The 27,076-nt window shown below is 38.9% G+C and overlaps 1 protein-coding gene across 19 annotated transcripts in view; it reads right to left on the bottom strand.

Moving 5' to 3' along the window:
- Kcnh8 (potassium voltage-gated channel subfamily H member 8) overlaps window positions 1–27,076 on the bottom strand; it is a 413,545-nt gene that overhangs the window by 237,581 nt on the left and 148,888 nt on the right. For all 19 annotated transcript variants that reach the window (XR_004112587.1, XR_004112585.1, XR_004112584.1 and 16 more), the window contains one exon: window positions 13,656–13,787. Coding sequence is in view for 3 of the 19 variants with exons in the window: in XM_031348795.1 (XP_031204655.1) it covers window positions 13,656–13,787 (132 nt within the window). In the remaining 16 variants the exon portion in view is untranslated. The remainder of the gene's footprint in view (window positions 1–13,655; window positions 13,788–27,076) is intronic.

The raw sequence follows: 27,076 nt of genomic DNA, 5'->3' as shown, positions 1-27,076 counted from the left end.
TGTATAGTAGAGGATTGCAAATTCAATCATCAATAGGAGGAGAGGACGTCGGCCCTGTGAAGGTTCTGAGCCCCAGTATAGGGGAATGCTAGGGCCAGAAAGTGGGAGAGGGCGGGGTGGCAGGCATGGGGAAGGGGGAGGCAACAGGGGTTTGTTTTTGTTGTTTTTGTTTGTTTCTTTGTTTTTTGGAGGGAAACTGGGAATGGAGAAATTTACATGTAAATAAAGAAAATATCTAGAAAAAAAGAAAGAAACAGACACTAAGCATGATTTGGCTTATGTCAAGTTTTAATTTTATTATCATATTCTTTTATTATCATATTATAGCTCTTCTGGAATGCTAGAGATCTAGGATTTGGTGTTATTTACACTTTGATACTGAGGCTCTCAGTATTAATTAGCTTTTGATAGCGTCGCTGGAATTTGCATTAGTACAATCTGCCTTGATCCCTTGGGGGGATAAAAAAATAACTTAATGTACTGATGGGTTTTTAGTGTGTGTGTATGTGTGTGTGTATATGTGTATTAATGGGTATGATAATGTGGGTGTGAATGGGTATGATAAAGACAGAAAGAGATATACAGAGACAGAAACACACAGAGACACATACACAGAGACACACACAAGCAGGTAGACAGATAGACAGACAGACAGACAGACAGACACACACACACAAAGGGGGCAACCAAGTATCCTAGGAAGTCAGCTAAAACAGATGGACATGCCATCAGATTTCTAGAATATGCCCTCAATACACTAGGAATGAAGCACTGGATATAGAAAAAAGGAAGACCATACTGAGTCTTAACAAAGCCAGTTCCATAAGCAGCCCTGGGGCTTGAAAGATGCTTCAAAGTTCTTCCAAACTTTCCTCCCTAACTTGCTTTTTGGTCATGGTATAACATCACAGCAATTGAAACCCAAATTAAGATGGCAGAGAGCTGGATTTTCATACTTCAATGCTTCCCTATCTGAACTGAGAAGTCCCTGAATGGATGTCTCCTGGAAAAGGATGTAACCATAGACAGGTCTCTTTTCACTATAGGTAACCCATGTAGATAGAATCTAATACGTCGGGCTGGAATCCAGAAACTCTTCCAGTAACTGGAACTGGATCAGTTTTTCAGGTGTAAACAAGACTGGTAACATGGCACAGTCTTCTTAACAGCTAAATAACAGTTTTTAAATAAAAAAAATCTCAATTATCTTTTTTTTTTAAAGAGCTTTATATTGTAGGAATGGAAAGATGTTTATTGTGGCTCAATGTATCCTCTAATGCATAGCAGTTTTCCTGCCTCAACCTCCTGAATTCTGGGACAATAGAATTTATCCTAACTGTTAGAGAGGTATCTCAGTCGTTAAAGGCATGCACTTCTCTTGCAGAGGACTCAAGTTTGGTTCTCAGCACTCATGAGAAGCAGCTAACTATCACCTGCAGCTCCAGGAAATCTGACAGTGTCTCCCGATCTCAAGAGGCATCCAAACTTACAGACACATGCATGCCCACATATGTACATACATATACATATCACTTAAAAATAAAAACACATCTTTAAAACAATGATAATGTTTCACCACACTTGGCTGATTCACTATATCAACTAAGAATTTTCTCTCAAAAAAATTGTATGTTTGAGGAAAAAGATTATTTAGAATCAACAAATAAATTACTTGAACTTTCCTTTTACCACCCTTCTAAAAGTGATCTGGGTAGAACTCATTCTTGTTTCGATTGCTAGGGCTCAAGCTGGCCTTGTACTAATGATTCTCCTGTTCATGTTCACATATTTCTGGGATCTCAGACATGCTTCACATAGCCACAGGTTATTTTTGTCCTTTGTAGGGAGATTTAAAATTATTATTATTTTATTTTTATGATTTGAGATGGTTTTGTTTTACATGAGCCATACCTAGCCTTTAGGCTGATGAGATAGTCAATGCCCAGTAATTAAAGACACTCAAATTTTTCAGGAAAGGAGCACTGCCCACTGTTATTTCTTTGGAAATTACTTTCCTATATCTTATTATGAGATTAACACAGAAGTAAAATATCTCTTTTTGTAAACAGTGATTAGTTTCTGGCAAATTCGAAGATGCATTTGAAAAGGGAGGACATGTGGTTAGAGGTTGGCACAGTGCTTTGATGTAGCCAATGACTGGAACCAATCCTGTTCATTGAGATGCAGCTTCTGACAGGCCACTGCAGGTCTACATTTTCTGAGTAAATATGAATGTGAAAGTTTCTCAGCTCAGTGTGATTCTCTCAGCCAATGAAACAGCAATTCAGTGAGATTCCAGGTCTTCTTCAGAAATTAACGAAACTTACACAATGTCCTATTGGAATTTTTTATAAGGTTTAATCTTTTTTCATTCTTTGGATATTTCTGCTGTGGTGTGAATGGAATGGAATGTGGTAATTAAAGATTATGGTGACGGCATCAAAAGGCGTAAGTTGTGAAGTGACAAATCCTGAAATAACTTTCTTGTCAAGCTAACTGACTGAGTTTCAGTTAGGATCCAGGATGAGTCAGAGCTTAGGATAGAAGGAGAAAGCTGCCCTTCCAAGGACTGTATGTACAAGTAAGTTCAGGGACAATGGGCTTGAGGCCTTATCAATTCTAATTATTATTCAACAGCAGCAATAAAAAAGACTGCAGGAAAATTCTTCATTTTCAAGTTTATGGAATTTATAAGCTTTACAGTATTTTTTATTATTTTGGTATTTCCGGGATGTATTGATAACTGGAGGATAGAGAAATTAGCTAGCTAACACTTGATCACACACACACACACACACACACACATACACACACGTGAATGTATGTGTTTATGTGATACCACATCTACCTCTTACAGAGAAAAAGACTCGTTGGTTCACCTTTTCATATCCTGCCTTTTATATTATCTCAGTGGCCAATGTTCCCTATAGAAATTGCCTCCTAACCCCTACTCAGCTCAGATTTTCTTTTCTTATATTTTAGATGGAAATATTTCTATGTATCTTCAGAGTCAGTCTTGACTAGAAAATTCCTCTCTTGCAGCACAGGCCCCAGAGCCTGGGATGATGTCCATCCCTTAACAGCCTAAAAAGGAACCTTAGCCTCAAATCTCCCCATACGAGATGATGACTTTTAGCACAACAAATTTATTTTATTTTTTATTTATTTAGTTCAGCTTATGTTGTTTTTAAAAGAATATTTTCACATTTATTATTATTGATATGTTAGTACTGGCTTGGGTGGGTGCCAATTGATCTGAGCATTGATTTCTGAATGCATTTGGTACTTTTAATTTGTCATGCATATTCTTTTAAACAATACAAGATATGATGCATGCAGCATAAATAGTTCAATGGTCCCTGGTAAATCAGTTTCCAGGTCCTTCTATTCCATGTCTAAAATGGAAGAATTTCCTACAGACAAGACTATGTTTTCAGTAATGGCTTTACAAATTGCCATTGTAACTGCCAATTCTCTGATTGTTCAGTTGAAAATACTACCAATTTGTTTGTTAATGTAACAGATGAGATAGTCCACTTTATCTACCATCCTCCAACCAAGAGTGGCATACTCTTCCCATCTCTCTCCCTTTCTTTAGCTTCAACTTGATAAATTTTATAGTCACCTGCAAAGCAAGTCACAATGGAAATGGACCAGATGCCCTTGGCCTATGAGCATGTCTGGGAATTCTCTTGATTGTTAATTTAGAATAGCTCACCCCATTGTGGACAGCACCATACCTATGTATGTGGGTCTGCTTTGTCTAAGAAAGTTAGCTAAGGATGAGCCTGTGAGCAAACTCCAAGCAACAATCTTCTGTGATTTCTGCATCATGTCTCTGGTTGAGTTTCTGCTGTGACTTTCCTCAGTGATGAACAGAGATCTGGAGGGATAAGCCAAATATGTCATCCTTTCCTACGTCGCTTGTAAACACAATACTTATGACAGAAAGGAAACCAGGGCAGAAATTAGTACCAAGAAGTGGGGTACTGGTATGATAAACATGAGTGTGTGTGTTTGTGTGAGTGTGTTTGAGTGCTCAGAACTTGTATGAGTTTAGGAGAAAGGGATGCTTAGAGAAATTCAGGCAACAGACTCTGAGGGAAACAGAGTCTTTCAAGGTTTTTGACACAGATCATCGAAGTTATAGTTTGGAGTATGATCAGCTTGTACTGAAGGAACAGCTATGATTAACAAGTGACAATAAAAGATCATGTCCTCAGAGTCAGTACATCAGAAGCTGTGCTCCAATGGAGCCAAAGCTACATCTCAAACAGGAAACTGAACTTGACAATGTGTAAGAGAACACCTTTGGTTCTGGTTTTGAAGACATGAAAGCTGCAGGATTGAGGGGTTATAGAGAGAGGCAAAAGCCTGGCACTACATGAAAGGGTTTGAGAGAGGCCAGCAGATGTAACTGATAAAGGTTTAGCCTTAGTGGCTGTGCAGATTCCAGGATATTGGAGACAAGGCCATGGGTGTAACCCTCCTGGCTTGAGGGCTGATTCTTCAGACCCTGCCTGCCTCTCATAACCACACCTCTCTGCTCACCTCCTGTTATTTGCCACGCCTTGCTCCTGGTTCCAGTTACATTGGAAGTCCCACTTCCAGAGACCGAATAAGGAGCTGCTGATTGGGCCAGCATGCTGATGAACTTGGGGGAGGGGTTTTGCCTCACCTATTCTACCTGTTGGCTTGTAACAAAAAGATTGATTAAATGGAAGATGACTGGATGATCACATCTCCTCTTGTCTAATTTTTAAGGTGCCTTCCACGTGGATTAAGGTAACATAAACATGGCTAGCCAATTTCCCCCTGACTCCATATTCCAGAAAACCCAATCTTATCGTTGCCACTGGTCAGCAACACATGGGTTGTCTGCCAATGACAGCAGTGTAGAGTAAAGCTAGACTAAAGCTACAAGGCAAGGAGTATGTGCTCTAGTTGGCACAGAACTGGGACTGCCCAAGCCTTTTGGAGTCAGAAGACATAAAAGGAGTTCTAGATGCCATACTTTCAAGTATAGGTTTTCAATTTACATTGTTAGAATTTGATTTTGCTTTATACTGCTTATTACAATGACCTGGTTATTCTCTTTTGGAATAGGAAATTAATTAATTTAAATTAATATTTTTATTATACAGAAGCCCACAATGAAAAGACTTTGAGTTTTTAAAAAGACTTTGGATACCTAAAGTGTGGGGATTTTTAAACACTGCAGGACTTTTAAAAGTTGAATAATGTTTTACATTATGATATTAACATGAAACATTGGGTTACAAGGAATAAAAGGTTTTAGCTTAAAGTGAAATATGTGTGTCAATTAGGGAAGGAGTGGAGTGTACCAGTTAGCTTAAAATGCCAACTTTAACCAGGCTAGATTCATCTGAGAAGGGAGTCTAAATTGAAAGACGACCCAGATCAGATTGACTATAGACATACCTGTAGGTGTTGTCTTAATTGACAATTGATGTGAAAGGGCTAAGTCTACTGAGGGTAGGTAGTACTATTCCCTAAGCAAGTCTAGAGCTGTACAAGAAAACTAGCTAAGCATAAGCCTTAGAAAGCAAGCCATCAAATAGCATTTCCTCATAGTTTCTCTTTCAAAATCAGAGCTCCCAGGGACTAAACCACCAACCAAAGAGTACACATGTTGGGACTGATTGCTACGGCAGCATGTGTATAGTAGAGGATGGCCAAGTTGATCACCAATGGGAGGAGAGGCCCTTGGCCCTGTGGAGGTTCTGTGCCCCAGCGTAGGGGAATGCCAGTGCCAGTAAGCGGGAGAGGGTGAGGTGATGAGCAGAGGAAGGGGAGGGAACAGGGGTTTGTTCTTGTTGCTTTTTTGTTTTTTTTTTTTTGTTTGTTTTTTTTTTTTTTGGTTGTTGTTGTTGCTGTTTTTGGAGGAGAAATTGGAAAATATGGCATGTAAATAAAGGAAATATCTAATAAAAGCAAAATATCTAATAAAAAAAAAGAAAGTAAAAGAAAATCAGATTCAAATAAGCAACTCTCCTTTTCTGGACCTCCATCATCTCCTTGTGATATCAGTTTTGACATGCCCACAGTTCATGAGCCCACTTTTCACTCTGTTCAGAGTCTGTGCCAGATCTTTCCTTCATCTGATTCCTGATAGCCTTTTATTCCTTTTTGTCTTTTTGTTCCTTGAACCATTTCTCCTCTTTTTTGTGCTAGCATCTCATAATGTAAAATCTTTTCAAAAAACTACAATTGGAGAATTCTTTTTTTTTCTTTTTGGTTTTTCAAGACAGAGTTTCTCTGTGTAGCCCTGGCTGTCCTGGAACTCACTCTGTAGATCAGGCTGGCCTTGAACTCTGAAATCCACCTGCCTCTGCTTCCCAAGTGCTGGGATTAAAGGTGTGCACCACCACCTAGTATTGGAATGTCTTTTGTGTGCCTTTGGATTTTCAAAGGCTTTTAAATAACACTGAAACTGGTATTTTCAGAATTAGAAATCATTCAGAAATAAACCCCAGACCCCAATGGATAGGTTGTTTTTACTTGACACATATGAGAGTCATAGTGTCTTACATCCATGATCTGATCCTGTAAAGGAAAATTGGGTCTACAGTTTTCCAGTGCTAAAAGAAGGATGCCAGATGGGCCATACTGGCACATGCCTTTAATCCTAGCCGTTGGGAGGCAGAGGCAGAATGATTTCTGAGTTTGAGGCCAGCTTGGTCTACAGAGTAAGTCCCAGGATAGCCAGGGCTATACAGAGAAACCCTGTCTCAAAAAATAAATAAATAAATAAATAAATAAATAAATAAATAAATATAAAATAAAATAAAAGAAGAATAATATTAAGAAGGACCTCCCTTAGCATCAGGAGTGGAAATGCACGTCTACCTTGCTGGTGGCCATTGCCATCTGTCTTTTCAATTGTTAGATCCTATACAGGATTCAGTACCTAACTACAATACCTCAAAAGTCATTTTTACACCGATTTCTAGGCACAGGCCACCACAGGTATGACATTAGGTCACATAAAAACTCCCATTTGCCAGCTTCATCTAGCTCACCAGCATCACCAGATTTTTTTCTCACTATTATCACTTATTTTTACACATTAAACTCGAATAATTTCATTCTAATGACAAGTGATTATGTGAGAATGATATTTACTCTAGAAAGACAACAGCATATACTAGCAAAACACAAAGCAGATGATAGATAAAATTCCTGTCTCCAAACAAGGAACAAGCTGCACTGCGTGAAGGCCAGCCACAGCCAGCTAGCGGTCCCACTAGAGTCTGATAAGCACTTGTGGATTCCAGTGTGTCATGCTGGCCTCTTGGTGAGTAAGATGTTGGTGAGTAAAGAGAGCTCACTGTCAGGTCTTCCAGAAGCCTTCAGCATGTTCTGGGAACTGGTTATGTGTGACATTTTAAATATCATCCAATCTTTTCAACTTCAGCTGAAGTCCATGTGTGTATAAGAACTTTGCATGTAGAATGGGGAATTGGAAGTTGATGTGAGGTACATGACAATCTCAGCAAACATGAACTTGGAATTTAACTTTGTGTATTAGTAAGTGTTCCAATGATATGAAGAGACACTATGATCATGACAAGTCTTATTAAGGAAAACATTTAATTGAGACTGGCTTATAGGTTCAGAGGCTTAGTCCATTATCAGTATGGAGAGCATAGTAGAGTGCAGGCAGACATGGTGCTGGAGAGGTAGCTGAGAGTTAGATATCTGGATCTGCAGGCAGGAGGATGAGAGAGAGCACACTAGGCCAGGCTTGAGCATCTCAAATCCCACTCCCAATCGACTATACACTTACTCCAACAAGGCCACATCTACTATTGCCACTCCCTAAGAGCCATTTTTATTCAGACCACCACATATACCTTCAGATAAAATGATGAAACATCAACTGAAACAAATTATTAAAACCTTAATTAAGTCTATGATTCTTTCAACACAAATCTAAAAGCTGTATTCAGGAAGTCAGTGCTTTCTAGTGCTTTCCTCCATTTTTAAAAATATACTGTAATATTTATAAATGAGTTGTCAAAAAGTTTGCTTAGTTTCATGATCAATACATTGGCTTTCTGTGGAAAACCTATTACAAGAAGAAATACAATTGAAGTCACATTTAATTGAATCCTTTGAACTTTTATGGCACCCAAGAAAGTGAGAAACTATGTACCTGAATCATCAAATCAAGATGCACAAGCACTCTAATGGGTGCTTGTACGTGTGCTCTGACGTAAGGAAGACTCTGACCTTTCTGTACCAAGCTTCTTCATGACTTCAACAGGCCTGTGATACATTTCCTAGTAGTGACATTACTCTAAAGGATTTTCCTGAGAAAACAACACTCTTAGGTATAAATCTCACACTATAATGTATGTATGTGTGTATGCATGCATGGATGTGTATGTATGTATATATGTGTGTATGTTGCATGTGTATGTATCTTTGCATGTATGTGTGTAAGTATGTATATGCATGTGTATGTATGTATATATACATACATATACACATACACACACACACACACACACACACACGCACACACACACATACAATGTTCCTGTCCAAAGGAAAGACAAGGACAAAATATGGACCAGAGACTGAAGGAAGAGCTATCCAGGGACCATTCCACTTGGGAATCCATCTTGTCTGCAGACACCAAACCTGGACACTGTTATTGTTGCCAAGGGCCCCTTGCTGACAGGAACCAGATGTGGCTGCCTCCTGGGAGGTTCTGCTAGCACCTGACCAATGCAGATGTGGATATTCACAGCCAGAAATCAGACTGAACTGGGGGACTCCTGTGAGGGAGCTGGAGGAAGAATTGGAGGACCGGGGGGAGTTGCAACCCCATAAGAAGAACAATGTCTGGACTATCCAGGGACTAGACCACCAACCAAGGAATGTTCAGGAAGGGATCCATGTTTCCAGATACATATGTAACAGAAGACGGCTTTGTCTGACATCAATGGAAGGGGAGGCCCTTGGTCCTTTGGAGATTTATGCCCCAGCTTAGAGGGATGCTGGAGCAGTGGGGGGATCACCCTCATTTACACAAATAAAATGGGGGGGGGTAAAGGGATGATGGAATGGGGGATTATAGAGGGGTAACTGGAAAGGGGGATATAGTTTGAGATGTGAGTGAATGTAATGATTAATAAAAAAATAATAAAAAAGAAAGGAAGACAATACCAGAGGAGAAATGCCCAGCCCTTTTCTTCTACTTTCCTCACAGTCACTAACACATAAAGGCTTTGCACAGGTATGACAGGCTTATTAAATAAATGAGCTCATAAGTAGAGGAACTTGGAAAAAGCAAATGAAAACTCATCTGGAATAACAAAAAAAACCTAGGATAGTGAAAACTATTCTCAACAATAAAAAAACTTCTCATAGAATCACCATCCCTGACCTTAAGCTGTACTACAGAGCAAGTGTGATAAAAACTTCATGGTACTGGTACAGTGACATGCAGATAGATCAGTGGAATAGAACTGAAGACCCAGAAATGAAACCACACACCTTGATCTTTGCCAAAGGAGCTAAAAACCATCCAGTGGAAAAAAGATAGCATTTTCAACAAATGGTGCTGGCTCAACTGGCAGTTAGCTTGTAGAAGAATGAAAATTGATCCTTTCCTATCTCTTTGTACAAAGCTCTAGTCCAAGTGGATCAAGGACCTCCACATCAAACCAGATACACTGAAACTAATAGAAGAGAAAGTGGGAAAGAGCCTCGAGCACATGGGCACAGGGGAAAATTTCCTGAACAGAACACCAATAGCTTATGCACTAAGATCAAGAATTGACAAATGGGACGTCATAAAACTACAAAGCTTCTGTAAGGCAAAAGACCCTGTCAATAGGACAAAACAGCATCCAATAGATTGGGAAAATATCTTTACCAATCCTATATTTAATAGAGGGCTAATGTTCAATATATGCAAATATCTCAAGAAATTAGAGTCCAGAGAATCAAATAACCCTATTAAAAATGGGGTACAGAGCTAAACAAAGAATTTTCAACTGAGGAATACTGAATGGCTGAGAAGCACCTAAAGAAATATTCAACATACTTAGTCATCAGAGAAATGCAAATCAAAACAACCCTGAGATTCCACCTCATACCACTCAGGATGCCTAAGATCAAAAACTCAGGTGACTGCAGATGCTGGCAAGGTTGAGGAGAAAGAAGAACACTCCTTCATTGCTTGTGGAATTGCAAACTGGTACAACCACTCTGGAAATCAGTGTGGTGGTTCCTCTGGAAATTGCACATAGTACTACCAGAGGACCCAGCTATACCACCCCTGGGCATATACCCTGGGCATATACTCCAACATGTAATAAGGACACACGTTCCACTATGTTCATAGCAGCCTTATTTATAAAAGCCAGAAATTGGAAACAACCCAATGTCCCTCAACAGAAGAATGGATACAGAAATTGTGGTACATCTAGACAATGGAGTTCTCAGCTATTAAAAATAATGAATTTATGAAATTCTTAGGGAAATGAATGGATCTGGAGAACATCATCCTGAATGAGGTAACCCAATCACAAAAGAATACACATGGTATGCACTATTTGATAAGTGGATATTAGCCCAGAAGCTTAGAATACCCAAAATACTATCCACAAACCAAAAGAAACTCAAGAAGAAGGAAGACCAAAGTGTGGATACTTTGTTCTTTCTTAGAAGGGGGAACAAATACCCACGGAAGGAGTTGCAGAGGCTAACTATGGAGCAGAGACTGAAGGAAGGACAATCCAGAGACTGTTCCACCTGGGAATCCTTCCTATATTCAATCATCAAACCCAGACAGTATTGTGGAGGCCAGCAAGTGCTGGCTGACAGGGGCCTGATATAGCTGTCTCCTGAGAGGCTCTGACAGTTCCCGCCTGACTAATACAGAAGGAGAGGCTCACAGCTATCCACTGGACTTAGCATTCATTCCCCAAGAGAATCTCAAAACAAATTTGAAGCCCTCTCCACCCCTGTCTTAGAAACCGTGATTTGGATTGCCTGATTTGGTGCTAACATCATTGTATGGCAAATGTGGGATACTCCATATGAAATAAGTGAAAATAATGTCAGTGGGCTTCATGCATAGAAAAAATGGAGCAGATGTTATTAACCTCACCTGGTATGAGTGGAAAACCAAATTAGGGTTATATATGAACTGCTGTGCGAAGAAATTTGTAAATTTCAATCACGTATAAATGAGCTGGGAGGAAAGAAATTTTTGAAAACACTGGTATATAAGGGAAAAAAATGCTCTAGGAAAATCAACCATTCAGGAAGTGACGACTCAGTGTCTATACTGTGTCTGGGAAATAATGGTAATAAAGATATCACAAGTGGGAAAAATCAAGGACCTAAGTAAGCAAATAGAAAGAAGTACAGTTTTCCTGAGAGTAATTAGGCAAGCTTGGCTTAGCCAGAAAAATCAAGATTGTTGAAAGGTGACATGGTAATCAAATAAGTGTTTTGTTCTTGTTTGTTTTGTTTTTTTGTTTTTTGTTTTTTGAGGGAGGGATGCTTTATTAGCTAACGCTTAAATGGCTGAACTTAAAACCTGCTTCACATGAGCCAACATCATGTGATGAAGCACTATGGTTGTGTCTCCTTGGTTTCAATGTGATGCTTTCAAACATGAGGGAGTTAGTAAAGTTAGTGAAAAAGAGTGTGAGGAATGTCTCGTGTCTATCTCATCACTCTTCAGATGCTGTGCTACAGAACCAGTCTCTCCCTTACACACTCTGGTGAGCATATCTCTGCCTTCATCTTTCTTAATGTTGGTACGAGGTCTCTTCCGTGCCTCGCTATGGTCTTGGCCCCCTCGCCAGGTCTTGGCCTTTTTTCCTGGATGCACACAGACAGCAATGCTCATTTCTCTCTATTCCTCCTGAGAGTGGCTGGAAGATGCTGGATTTGAGTTGAGATGTAGTTGATGGCATCTCAAATTCTGACTTTGCTGCTGATAGACACTAATTACTGTACATTTGCAGAATTATTCAATCCACTATTAATTTCTTACAGTTATGTTAAAGGTTAAATATAATGCTTAAAATTAAATCTATTTTATTACATTTATTTGATTAAATCCAAATTCATTAAAAAAATAAAGTTTCAGCATTTGTTGAATTCACAAGTGTTTATTTTTCAATCCTAAAAAACAATGTTAACTTCCTTCCCATTTTTGAGAATTCTGTGATCAAAAAACCTTTGCCAAGCTAATTACACTAACACAGAATCATGGTTTTTTTTTTTTATTTCTTTTCAAGAAATATAACTGGGAGGAAAGACTTTAGACAACTAAGAATCTAAGTTGTCAAAATCATGACTATACAGACTCAAATTTTATATTAAATAAATTTTATAGATAAGAAATAAACAGAATTTCTTGTTAAATTCTCCTGATACACAGTTACACACATGGACAAGGACATGGGAATTTTATGAATGGGAGGCTTCTGCTGATCTCTGCACCACTCCCCATCACACACATAAACACACTAGATGTAAGTGTGTACTGGATCACTAGTTGTAAGCTTTCACAGGTATAAACAGTTCACAGTGGTGCAGTAGAAGGCTTGTCTCTACTACATTCCACACCTAGCAGCACTTTCTCTAAAGCATCATTCCCTACATGCCAGATAAAACCTCAGCAATGTAGCAGTTAATGATTCAAGGATTTGTTCGAATAAAAGTAACAAACTTTGCAGTTTTTAAATGAAGTCATCAAATAAGTTTCTGTGTGGAACTAACTAATCAATACTTAATTTATATCACTTAGATGAACTGCCATGTTGCAGATAAGCTTGAGTGGGCCACACCTTTTAAGAGATATTTTTTTAGTATTATCTAAAACCAAACTCAATATTCTTTCCCTTGAGTTGTTATTCCATGAGCTACTGTATAAGAAACACTCATGCACTAAAAGTTAGGGTTGAAATATCTAACAAACAGCTTGCTACACACTAACCTACACAGAGCAGAATCTTTTTCTCTAGTTACTAGACCCCATTTCTGCTTATAACAATGCTAATATTTTATCACTGCTGACTTTTGTTAGAGAGCTTGAAATACAAGTACTTTCTTCATATAAAACTAAAGGGCAGAAGGTTAATAATATAAGCTTTCACAGGCTTTCCAAAGGTGTTTGCCAAGGTCATTTATGACTATGAATGAGCTTAGCATGTGGTATAGTACATGCTGTATGATACAGGGTGCATGGTTGTCAGTAACATTTCATCTAACAAGCATCACACTGCACCTTTACCTACTATACACCAATTGACACCCACACTTCTATCTATTTAATCACATCACTTTAAAGCAATTCATCCAGTCAATGCGTCTATTTCCTGATGAAGTCAAGAGGACTGAGACATATGTGACGCTATTTTTTTGTCTTCACGTGAGTCACAGAGGTATTCAAACTTCATTCCTGTCAAGTGAGTGGTCACTACAAAGATGAGATTGTAAATGCACATCTCCATGGTTTTTATATATACATCACATATTGACTATGAGACATCAATAGTTATCAGTTGCTGGTATCCAAAAGGCAATTTTTTCCCAAATTTTTGAGTGATTTCAGTATGTTTTGCCAGCTCTGTTTTATTTATGAAAACCATACGCACCTTCTTTTTTATCTTCTGAAGAAATCTTCACTTTCGTGTCTGTTATATCTTTGAACGAGGCCAGGAAAAGGACTACATCTCCTTTCTCATTCTTTATAGGAACAATATCCAATAGGCACCAAAACGGAGCCCCTGCAAAGGTGATAAAAATACAAGTCAGCTTCTCGATTCAGCTCTGCAAGTCCAATTGGGAGCTAAAATATACGCCTTCCCATTTCCATCTATTTTCCAATCTGCCAACTTCAGAATGTTAGCTTTCAGATCATGAATATCAAGCCTATATGCCTAGCTCTAGGTTTGGAGATTAGATGCTTTCCAGAAGATAAGCGAGATTTAGGGCTGGTGCATCTGCCTATGCCAAGGACCTTCTGCTTCTGTCACTCAAGCCACGTTTGATCTTGGTGTCAAAGCACACTTCTTGGTGAGCAGTCACCCAGCAGTCCCCTAGAGCATGGCGGCTCTTGAATGGAGATTTTGTTTGGCATAAGTTTACTAGGGGTTTACTTAGTCTATTTAAAACCAATTACTGCCCCCAAGAAGGCTTCCATAAGAAAGATGGAAATCATCAGCTTGGAGAGATGATATCAAGCCCTTATACTCTCATCCATGGTTTTAAGTTAACAACAGTAATCTGGCTACTTCAACAATGCATCAGTATTAGAGACATTTATACATAATACAATGTCATACACCACCATGAATGGCTTATTTATAGTGCATGGATTTTCCTAAAATCAAACTAAATCAAAATAGCCAGATAGACATGAGTAGAGTGAATACAAATTCACTTATAATAAGTAAAAAAATAACAAAATTTATTGATGGGCATGGTGGCTTGAATAAGAAAGGCCTTTACAGGTCCATAGTTTCATGCTCATATTTGAATATTTAGTCATTAGAGAGTGGCAATGTGAGAGAAATATTAAGGTCATCTGTGTCACTAGTGGTGGGCTTTGATGTTTCAAAAGTTCACAACTGAGCCAGTGATGTATTCTGCCTACAAATCAGGATCTATCTCTCAGCTATTGCTCCAGGACCTGCCTACAGCCGTGGTCCTCTCCATGAAAATAATGGATAATTTCTGTGACTATACTCAAAGCTCCAGTTAAGTGCTTTCTCTTAGAATAGTTGCCTTGGTTGCAGTGTCTCTTCAAAGCAATAGAACAGTAACTAAGATAATGGGTTAAAGGTTAAATTAGTGATTGTCCTTAAGGAAAGAGTGACTAAAGAACATAGAGTACAGGGGGTTCTTCCACTCTGATTAATTTTATTTTATAATATCTATACTGTTTGGATTTTACATGTGCTATATGTAGTATATCTTTAAAAAGCCATGCTGTGGTCTGCTATGAAACGTCATCCAGGGTTCATGAGTTTGAACATTTAGTGTCCATCTTGTGGTGAATTTTAGACACAATGTCTTTCAAATCTAGTAAGAAACTTTGTGTGCTTACAAAGTTAGAGGGAAAAGTATATTCCAGCTGTTTCCTGCAGGACACAAAGGGTATCAAAGCTACTAAGCCACACTCTGACACTTAATCAACCCTCTTCTCCTTTCTTTTTGTACTTGTCTACATCTATCTACCACACTCTCTGCAATATCACTATGACAGTGTATTCAATCTCCTAGAGCTCCTGTAACTTGAGTCTATTCCAGGGTGTGGATTTTCCTCCTCTACTTGGAGAAAAAGTAGAAAGTAGGCGACTTCTTTATAGCAAGAGTGACAGACCCAGGTGCAGATTTATAAACTCTCTAGGCCAACTCTCTTTAGGAGTTACTAAGTCACTCAGCCTTTAGTTAAAAGATGCAAGTGATTCTTAAGCAGAGGGTTAGAAAGTAGAAACCTTGTGTCAATTTTAACTCTGGCTGCATATAGTAACAGTAATTACCATGTAGGTCGGAAGTGCCAAAATAAACAAGTCTCTACCAGGATTTCAGTTAATAATACCTTTGATTTCCAAGGATAAATACAATTGACGGAGAAAAGTAGAGTTTGTACCTTCTATGGTAAAATATATTTTAGAATTGAATAGTTACCTTGGGACACAAGTGTATAAAAGGGAAATCAGTTTGCTACAAGAAAACTCATCGTGTATTTTCTGTAAACTCCATCATGGCATGAATACAGAATATCCTTTGGAAGCTCCTGTGCTTAATATTTGGTCCCAGGATGAAGGCGTTATTTTGTGAGATTCTGGAAACTTTAGAAGGTGACCATAGCTAGAGGAAGTGAGTCAATGTGGGTGAGTCCTTTGAAGGGTAAGCATGGCCATTTTGCTCTGCCCTGCCACAAACCCAGAAGCTAGACAGTCAGCCATCTCTAAATGTAAGCTTGGGTAAATCTGTTTACACTGAGGCTAAATGGGCCAAATATTCAGTCCTATTCAGGCAAATGCATGCGCCCAGAAGATAATATTTAGCAAAGAGAAAAACTAAGGATAAAGTACTAAGCATATGGCCATGTTTTAACTATTTCATCCACACAGGTATAAATATAAAGGCTATTGAGACATGAGTGATTTTTTTTCACTTTAATCTGTATGGTCATGGTGAAGAATATTTTAGTTGCTCAATATGGCACGATATCTCAGAGTAGAGTATGAACAATGCTTAGTCCTTTGTTTCTATTTTAAGTAAAATCTTGAATAGAATTTAATAATTACTAAGTGGGTTTTTTAAGTTGTAATTATATGTTCAATATCCTGATGCTGTGTTAACAGTATCAGTATCACATCCTATACAATAAAAGAATATCCCATCCCTGATTTCAAGCTGTACTACAGAGCAATAGCAATAAAAACCATATGATATTGGCATAAAAACAGACATACTGATCAAAAGAATCAAATCAAAGACCCAATGTAAATCTACAGACTTATGGATGTAGGGCGGTGGCCCGTGAGAGGAAGCCTAGTAAGGTTGAACTAAGGCTAGAAGCCCTGGAGATCCTGAAGGGACCATAGGAGCCTTGGCTGCTCCTGGAACCAGGCCCCTGTTATATAGCTGCAGACTCCGACCCATAGTCCCCTGCCCCGAGGTTTATGGCCATCATAAAGAGTCATATAGAGGCAGCACTCCAAGCCCTCCCATATTTAGATGAGGTATCCCCAACCTCTCAGACCAAGCCAATAGGAAGCACCTACAATCAGACCCAATCCACCTCAAAACTGTATATAAAGATCCTGTCCAGAAGGAATAAAGGTGTGGTGAGAATTATTCTGTCATCTGAGAGCTTCTGTCATAGGAGTTGTAATACTGCCACTAGAGAAGAGACCTGCTGTCTGGAAACACCACAAGAAGCTCCCCTGCACCCCTCACTAGCTAGTCAACCTCCCCTAAACCCCCTCAGGCTTAGCCCAGCCTGACTCAGTGCAGAGCGACCAGTGCAGCATCTTGGAGTGACAGAAGTGTCTGCAACAGCTGAGGCAGAGGAGGCAATTCTCCCTCCCTGATCAAGGTCTCTCCCCTTCACCTGAACCCTCACACCTGGCCTGGCCAGATATCTCTGTGGAAATCCTCCAGTACACAGGCCCATATATGAACACCTAATTTTTGATAAAGAAGTCAGAAATATACAATGGAGAGAAAAGAGCATTTTCAACAACTAGTGCTGGTCTAAGTGGATGCTGGCATGCAGAACAATGCAAATAGCTTCGTATCTATTACCTTGTACAAAACTCAAGTCCAACTGGATCAAAGGTAACTATATGAAACAAGATATACTGAAGCTGATAGGAGACCAAGCAGGGAAGAGTCCTGAACTCCTTGGCATGTGAGATGACTTCCTAAGAAGAACCACAACTATTTGGGCACTAGAATTGACAAGTAATAAATGGGGCCTCATGAAACTGAGAAGGTTTTGTAAAGCAAAGGATATTGTCAATAGAATAAAACAGCGTCTATCAGAATTGGAAAAGATCTTTATCAACTCCCCAACTGACAGAGGATTGACATCCAAAGTGCATAAAAACTTCTTGTAATTTTGACAGTGTTTTTTGCCTTACAGAAGCCTTTCAATGAAAGAACATGGAAGGAGAGTTGAAATCAGTGGTGTGGGTTATTCTTAGGATAAGCTACAAGTCTAGGGAAATGGAAATTCTCAGGAGTCTATGAGAATGGGCCTACCTAAGGCTAAGAAACAGACTGAGAAAGATATTAAGGAAATGACATCCTTCACAATAGTTACAAACAATATAAAATATCTTAGTGTGACTCGAACCAGACAAGTGAAAGAACAAGAATTTCAAGTCTCTGAAGGCAGAAATCAAATAAGACCTCAGAAGGTGGAAATATCTCCTATGCTTGTGGATTGGCAGGATTAATATAGTAAAAATGGCCATCTTGCAGGAAGCAATCTAGAGATTTAATGCAATTCCCATCAAAATTCAAACTCAATTCTTCATAGAGTTAGAAAGAGCAATTCTCAAATTCATTTGGAATAACAAAAAACATAGGATAGCAAAAACTATTCTCAATAATAAAAGAACTTCTGGGGGAATAACCATCCCTGAACACAAGCTGTACTACAAAGCAATAGTGATAAAAACTGCATGGTATTGGTACAGTGACAGGCAGGAAGATCAATGGAATAGAATTGAAGACTCAGAAATGAGTCCACACAAGTATGGTCACTTGATCTTTGACAAAGGAGCTAAAACCATCCAGTGGAAAAAAAATACAGCATTTTCAAAAAATGAAGCTGGTTCCACTGGCAGTCAACATGTAGAAGAATGAAAATTGATCAATTTTTATCTTCCTGTGCAAAGCTCAAGTCCAACTGGATCAAGGACCTCCACATAAAACCAGATACACTGAAACTAAAAGAAGAGAAAGTGGGGAAAATTCTGGAACACATGGGCATAGGGGAAAAGTTCCTGACCAGAACACCAATGACTTATGCTCTAAGATCAAGAATCTACAAATAGGACCTCATAAAAATGCAAAGCTTCTGTAAGGCAAAGGACACTGTCAATAGGACAAAATAGCAACCAACAGATTGGAAAAAGATCTTACCAATCTCACATCTGATAGAGGGCTAATATCCAATATATACAAAGAACTCAAGAAGTTAGACTGCAAAGATCCACATGAAAATGCTATTAAAATTGCTATTAAAAATGGAAGCCAGAGCTAAACAGAAAATTCTCAATTGAGGAAATTTGAATGGCCAAGAAGCACCCAAAGAAATGTTCAACATCCTTAGTCATCAGGGAAATATAAATCAAAACAACCCTCAGATTCCACCTCACACCAGTTAGAACGGCTAAGATCAAAAACTCAGATGACAGCAGATGATGATGAGAATGTAGAGAAAGAGACACACTCCTCCATTGCTGGTGGGATTGCAAGCTGGTACAACCACTCTGGAAATCAACTTGTCAATTCCTCAGAAAATTGGACATAGTTCTGAGGACCCAGCTATACCACTCCAGGGCATATACTCAGAAGATGCTCCAACATGTAATAAGGTCACATGCTCCACTTTGTTCATCACATCCTTACTTATAATAGCCAAAAGCTGGAAGTAATCCAGATGTCCCTCAACAGAGCAATGGACACAGAAAATGTGGTACATTTACACAATGGAATACTACTCAGCTATTAAAAACAGTGACTTCATGAAATTCTTAGGCAAATGGATCGAACTTGAGTGAGGTAAACCAGTCACTAAATAACACACACAATATGTACTCACTGGTAAGTGGATATTAGCCCAAAAGTTCAGAAGACCCACGATTTATTTCACAGACCATATGAAGTCTAAGAAACAGGAAGACCAAAACGGGGTGGATACTTCAGTGCTTCTTAGAAGGGTGAACACATTACTCACAAGAGGAAATATGGAGACAAATAGTCGAGCAGAGACTGAAGGAAAGGGACCAGAGATTGTCCCACCTAGGGATCCATCCCGTATACAGCCACCAAACCTGGACTCCATTATGGATGCCAGGAAGTGCTTGTTGATGGAAGCCTGATATGGCTGTCTCCTGAGATGCTCTGCCAGAGCCTGATAAATACAGAGGCAAATGCTCTCAACCAATCACTGGACTGAGCTCATAGGGCCCTGATAAAGGTGTTAGAAAAAGGGCTGAAGGAGCTGAGCGGGGTTGCAGTCCATGGAAGGAGCAACAGTTTCAACAGGCCAGACTCTCTGGAGCTTCAGGGGACTGGACTACCAACCAAAGAATACACATGGAGGGACCCAAGGTACTGTCTGCATATGTGGTAGAGGATGATCTTGTTGGACATCAGTGGGAGGAGAGGTCCTTGGGCCTGAGGGTGTTCGATGCCCCAATGTAGGGAAATGTGAGGGAGCAGATAGAAGGGAGAGCAAAGAAAGAAAGAAAGAAAGAAAGAAAGAAAGAAAGAAAGAAAGAAAGAAAGAAAGAAAGAAAGAAAGAAAGGAAAGAAGGAAGAAAGAAAGAAAGGACAGAAAGAAAGAAAGAAAGAAAGAAAGAAAGAAAGAAAGAAAGAAAGAAAGAAAGAAAATACTATTTCACAGTAGAAAAAAAGAATGTAAAGTTAGATGGGTAGAGAGATGGGAAAGATCTGGGAGGAATTGGGGGCGGGAGAAACAATCAAAATACATTATATAAAAACTTAGCTATAAAGAAAGAAAAAGAAAGAAAGAATGAAATGTTTAACATCATTAGCCATTAAGGAAGTGCAAACCAAAACAACTTTCAGATTCTATTTTATACCTGTTAGGATGGCTAAGATAAAAACCTCAAGCAACAGCTTCTGCTGTTGAGGATGTAGAACAGGGAAACACACCTCCATTTGTGGTAGAAAGGTCAACTTATACAATCACTTTGGATATCACTACTCTTGCTCAGAAAATTCAGACTTGATCTACCTCAAGACTCAGATATACCACTCCTTGGCATATACTCAAAGGATGATCCATCCTACCACAAGAACACTTGCTCAACTATAGTTATAGCAGCTTTATTCATAATAGCCAAGAACTGAAAATAGCCTAGATATTCCTCAACTGAAGAATGGATTTTTCAAAAAATATGACACATTTACATAATGAAGTATTACTCTGTTGCTTTGAAAAATGATTTTATGAAATTTGCTTGCAAATGGATGGAGCTAGGAAACAAACTTGTCCTGAATGAGGTAACCCAGACAAAGAAAGACAAACATGGTATATATTCACTTATAAGTAGATAATAATTGTAAATTAAAAGATAATCCTGCTATAATCCATAGACACAGAGAGTCTTAGTAACAAGGAAGCCTCAAAAAGGGACAAAATTAACTACCTAGAAAGGGAAAATAGATTACCCAAGAGGACTTAGGGCATATAGGGGGATGGGCACAGGTGGGATCAAGTTGGTATGGTGGAGGAAGAGAAACAATTGGAGATAGGGAGGACTTTTGGGGAGTGCAATGCAAAGTCCATGGAATCTTAGAGGGTGACATTAGTGAAGACTCCTAATAGTAGGGGGCTCAGGACTTGAACCAGATATCCTCTGTAACCAGGCAAGGCCTCAAGAAGGGAGACTGGGACATCAACCCAGTCACAAACCCTTCAAACTACAGTTTGTCATGCCTACAAAATGTGCTGTATCCAGAACCTAGCCTAATCGTCATCAGAGAGAACAGAGACAGGATCTCTGGGAACAGATTCAGAGTCCCACCAAGTATCATTCAGAGCTCCTGAAGTCCTCCAAGAGAGAAATAGGATGGATTGACAGAGCCAGGGGGATCAAGTACACCACAAGAATACAACAGCCCACAGAATCAACTGACAAGGCCTCAAGTGGGCTCACTTGAGGAGTCTATATGGGTTTCAATTGTCAGTCCTCTGCATATATGTTATGGCTGAGTAGCTCTTGAGGGATTGCTAACAGTGTGAGCAGGGCCTGTCTTTGACTCTTCTCTGTCTTTGCGACCCCTTTCCTTCTACTGAGTTATTTCATTCATCCTTAATATGAGGTTATATGCCTGGTCTGATTGTACCTTGTTATGCTATGTTTGGTTGATGTCCCTGGGAGGTCTGCTCTTTTCTAAAGAGAGGCAGAGTGGGGTGAGGAGTTGATGGGGGAAGTAAGGAGGTAGGTGAGCGAATCTGCAGGAGGGGAAGGGAACTGCAGTCAGGATGTGATATATGAGAGAAGAATAAATAAAAGGGGGGTAGAATTTATATAGAGAAAATCTGAATGCTTTAGAGATTAAAGCAAGAAATAAAAACAGCTCAAAACTAGATCACCAAGATAATTTGGACCCCATCTCTGTGGAGGCCACTTCTTACAATGCTATTCAAAGTTTCACAATTTCAAACACACATGGTTTATCAAACTTGGAAAATAAAGTTTTGTTTTAATTCAGGATATTTGGAAAGTGGAGAAGGGGAAGGAAAGAAGGGAGGAAGGAAGGAAGGAAGGAAGGAAGGAAGGAAGGAAGGAAGGAAGGAAGGAAGGAAGGAAGACCTAGTGATATTGACCTGATGTGAATGTGCTAAGGGTTTATTTTATTTTATTTGTTTATTTGTTTCAGTTTTACTCCAAATTTCCTTTGCCCTTAAATAAACAATGGCAACAATGAAAGGTTTATTCCTTTTAAAGAGTATGTAACAATTCTAATGATTAGGAGCAAGAAGAGTCAAGGAACATGAAATCTAAAACAACCCCGTCTCCATGCTTCTTCAGTCAAGAGTTCCAGCATCCTCATTCAACATTTTCCAAATTGTAGACCAACAGAGCTACTGCTTGCTTGAAACCAAGGAGAAATGTCGATAACTCATTACTGAACACACTCAACAAGCACTCAGCATGAATCACAGGAAAAGCTGAATTTACAATACATCAAAGTGTCTTTAGGGTTATTTACTAAGCTTGTACTATATTCTTGGTACTCAGCCACATGCATTACACAAAGTTCTGGCTTAACTTCTCACAGACTGGTCCTAAGTGAATCTTTCCATAATTGTGGAGGTTGAGATGTATGCTATTCCTTAGAGTCACAAATCCAGTAAGTACCAAAAAATGAGAATTTTTACATGACTCCTAAAGTTTATTTTATTATGGTTTTCTGATAACAAGTCTACTTTATGAATAATACTTTAAGGAACATATTTCATTTCCATCTCATTTTCCTTCCTTTGCAATAAAACAGATGCTTTTTAAAAAGGTTACACTGTAAGAGGAAAAGGAAAGTGTGTATGATCAGCAAATTCCATACTCAGCCTCAGAAGAAGTATACGCCTGCTTGGTGCAAAATGCTTGTTCTATTTAGAATCTATCCTTCATTAAGGTGACTTGAAAGACTGTCTCTTACTGGAACAGCTCATGGTTTTCAGCTATGTAGTCTTACCAGTCAGCTCTCAGCATCTATCAGTCTCCCACCATCAACGCTGCTTACAAGAATGTTAAGCCATGTCCAGTTTTTGTTTGGAGAAAGGACTGAAGTTTCTACCTTATGTCCTCATACTTGCAGAACAAACACTTAGACCATGAAGATATTCTGCCAGCCCCTGTCAATAACTCTCACAGAAGTATTAAACATGTGACTTAATACTGCTTTTGCATATAAACCACTGGTGTGCTATTCCAGGCCCTCCCTGAAACAAACCTTGTGAAGAAGTCTTGTGGTTTTGAAGTCAAGTGAGAAAGAAGCAAGGGAGGAAAAGTGGATAACAGCATACAAGGCAATTCTAAGATATTGGGGAGACCATTAAGAGCTATAGTCTGATACACAAGCCTACACTAGCACCCCTACTTCACTCACTGACGTTAGTGCCAGAAATAGTCCATGGGAAGCTTGCTTTCTGTGCCAACAGAATGATGTATTTTAGAGCATAGTGCCTGGGACTGTCAGACAACTACTGTCCCAATGAGCAAGAGAGTTTCACTCTCATGGCTGCCAGTTAGTATGGTCGACATCTCTAATTTTTGCAGAATCTTATCCAGGTCCTACCTTCTTCCATGATCCCTCTAAATGTCATTACAAACCCATCTTCCTCCATATATTCATCCTTTATAGAAGCATCCAACCAGGATATCTGGGTGAACCTGCAAATATGAGCATCTATGTTGGATTAGTCTTCCTCCTCCCAAATACCAGTAGAAGGTTTAGATTCATCCAACTATGGAGGCTCCCTGAACTGCCATGCTAATTTAGTTGCTTACTTCTCCCAGCATCTGGCACCTCTTTTGTTTTTTCATTACATTCCTCACCTCTATAGTTTATGTCATATGATTTGATATATTAGTATTCTGTATGTAATAATCAAAGCAAGTTTATTTTATTTACAAAAAAGCCTAGTTAAAAGAGATACAGTTAGAAGAGGGGAGTTAGATAAAGATGTGCTGCATGTATTCATGCTTTGGGGTCTCTGTTTAATTGCTACGTATTCTCAGGCATTATTTTTACAACTGTCACAACACATCTACATAGTGTGCCAAACAGCTACAGGAGGTAAGCTGCATTTTTTTGTCACTAAAAGTGTCCACTGAGCACAGTCTGGCTTAGTATCAGTAGTTTTGAAATTTGGTGGTAGTGTAAGCTAAGTCTTGCCTGTTATCAGCTCTATCTTTTACACAGGTAAAATAGTTTATGATTGTGTTTTCTACTTCTTAGGAAAGGAAATATAGGTCCCATGAACACCCCAGAGAAGACTGAACTTATGAATAATTAATCTGTGGTGAAATATGAAAAGTCATCTTAGTTTGGGTTAGAAGAGACTTTAGAGATAAAGAAATGGAGAGCTTCAGTAAGGTGGCTATCCTCAAAATGTTAATCACTAGAAAAGCCAAGATATGGCCTCAAATCCTGAACTTCAAGGTCATGGATACTTATCAGTACACAATGAGTTTCTTTGAACACAAAAAATAAAAAATAAAAAAGTGTTTATCAAAGAAATGAGAATTCTCCTACTGATAGCTTGAAAGGGAAATTATCCCTCTATTATTTATACATTGAGTAAAATAAGCCAGGATATATAAAAACCTAACATTTCATTTGAATCAGTGCTTTCAAGCTTCGGCAACACAGTATAGGAAAGACAGCAAGTACTATGTAAGAAGCATAAATATCTGAGGAAAATTGGAAGTTAGAAAGTAAACATTGAAATGAAGTGGATTAGAATTACTTATTGAGTCTCTTTAAATATATAATTACCATTTTAGGTGGCATTTAGCACATTCTGAGAATGTGCTGACAACAACCATACTGAATATTTGCTCCACTGCACAAACTCAACTCCTGGTGAATGCTTTGCCAGATTGCCCTTAGTCACAACTTGGCATGCATCTAAGGCAGAACAGTCATGTTTCTTCCCAACCTGCTCGCCTCTCCTGACACACAGAACACACTTCTCTAGAACTGAAGGCGAAACCCAATATCTAGAAAAGCGTTGTTCTATCACAGCATTCTGATGACCTTGCCTTTAGATTCATTATCTGACACTAAGCAGACAGTTTTGTAAGAAACAGATTTATGCATACTATTTACTTTCTGATTCCAGTGTTTCTTCTGTCAGGAAAAAGATCTAACATATAATTGACAGAAGAAAATAAAGAGCTGTACAAACCAGAGAAGGCTCCGTTGATATGTTCAACTTTAGAATGGGGTTATTTATTTGTGGAGGTCAGCAAATATATTCTATAATATACCAGACAATAAAAAATTCATTCATGTAGTTCACCTAGATTCTCATTCAGCTACTCACCACGGCCATTGAAGTAAAGAATTAGCCACAGACAATATGGAAGCCATGAGCACAGTTGTTTTCTAGCAAATCTTTATTTATGAAAACAAGCAGCCTTCTGCATACTGGCCATGATTTGCCAACTCATGATATAAAAGTCATCAATAAGCTCAGCATACCATGGGTTACTTTTTTTGACTTTGGAAGATTTTGAGTAGATCCAACTGCCAAATTGTTTAAGAGAAATGGCTATTCTTTTGTACTAGAATAATGGACCTTCATAAAGGATCATCTTATCAATCTATTTTCCTCAATAAAGATGAGTGATTTCCTTTCACACATAGTAAAAAACATTCTTAACCATCTCACAGATCAAAGAACAAGTCTGGCCACCAGTCATGAGGGGGAATCCCCCGCCCAGCTTTCATGCAAATCTGTGAACAGAAACAAATGATACTCTAAGTCTTTATCAGCTGTGCTGTGTAAAGAAAATGCATTTTACTCCCAAGTCTAAGAGTGAAATACAGGTTAGAGTCAGAGGCTACATAGGGCCAAGCCAGAGCAACTAGCTCAGAAGTGTGAAAAAAAACCTCTCTAGCCAAGTCTAATCTAGGTTTGCAGCATATGATATGATTTCCCTCCTATAGAGCAGGCCTTAGCTCCTGGAACAAGCTGAGCTAGCAGGGGAATGACTGCATCAGCTAGAGGTGGGGTAACCGAGACTGCCTGCAGAAGACTTACATATATCAAGCCAATCATCTTTCAGCTTCTCTGGGGTGGGGACTCATGATGCTCCACCATGAGCTGATAGTTATTGGTAGTTGATGGCTGCTGGACAAGGAAAAGTAAGTTGTCCTCAGAAGTACACCACCTGGCAGTTTGAGACTACTCCAATGTATGTAGCCTATGTAGCACTAATTGGATTCAGTGTCCTATAAGGAAACAAAGAAACAATAAATCCAAAGGCTGTGAAGATGGAAACAGGCCATAGGGACCCTTGGAAGAACTTAGGAGTAAGTGTGATCTAAATACATTGTAGCAATTTCTCAAAGAATTCATTTTAAAGATTGAAAGACCTCTTCTGATAACCACAAACAGCCTGTAGTTTCATTCCCCAGTGCTTCTCACAGTTGTTAAAAACAAACAGTAGTAGAAAACAATGTCTCAAAGAAAACTTAGTCACCATCAAAGGGAAATTATGGGAAAGTGAAGATTTTAAACTGGTTTGCTTATCATATAAGAGAGCTGCTCTCTAGCCCCAACTGACTTTGTATGGCCTGTTTTAAGAGCTATCCCAAGTCATAACACATTCTTTTTCATACAAGGTCACTTTTTTTTGTATGATACTCCTTATATCTTATCAAGACCCCTGTAGCCATGATTAAACACACACACACACACACACACACACACACACACACACGCACACGCACACGCACACGCACACACACACACACACACACACACACACACACACACACGCACGCAAATGCCCACATGAAAACCCCAAGTCTTGCTTGTAGACATATTTCCCTCTTATTCACAAACACAAGCAGACACACCTAACAGCATGAAATTAGGTTTGTGACTCAAGTGCACACCTCAAAGACAGCTTTGATTCATTGTTGTTCCTCATCCCAACCAGAAAAAGATTAGTCAATTAATTAGTCGTACCTCCAAAATTGGTCTTATATCCATTCTTTTTTTATTAGATGTTTCTTTTACTTACAATATCTCCTTTCTCAGGTTCCCCTCCAAAAA

The sequence above is a fragment of the Mastomys coucha genome, unplaced genomic scaffold, assembly GCF_008632895.1.
Source record: "Mastomys coucha isolate ucsf_1 unplaced genomic scaffold, UCSF_Mcou_1 pScaffold3, whole genome shotgun sequence".
NCBI lineage: Eukaryota > Metazoa > Chordata > Mammalia > Rodentia > Muridae > Mastomys > Mastomys coucha.
The sequence above is the reverse complement of the archived record's forward strand: the minus strand, read 5'-3'. Positions and strand labels throughout refer to the sequence as shown.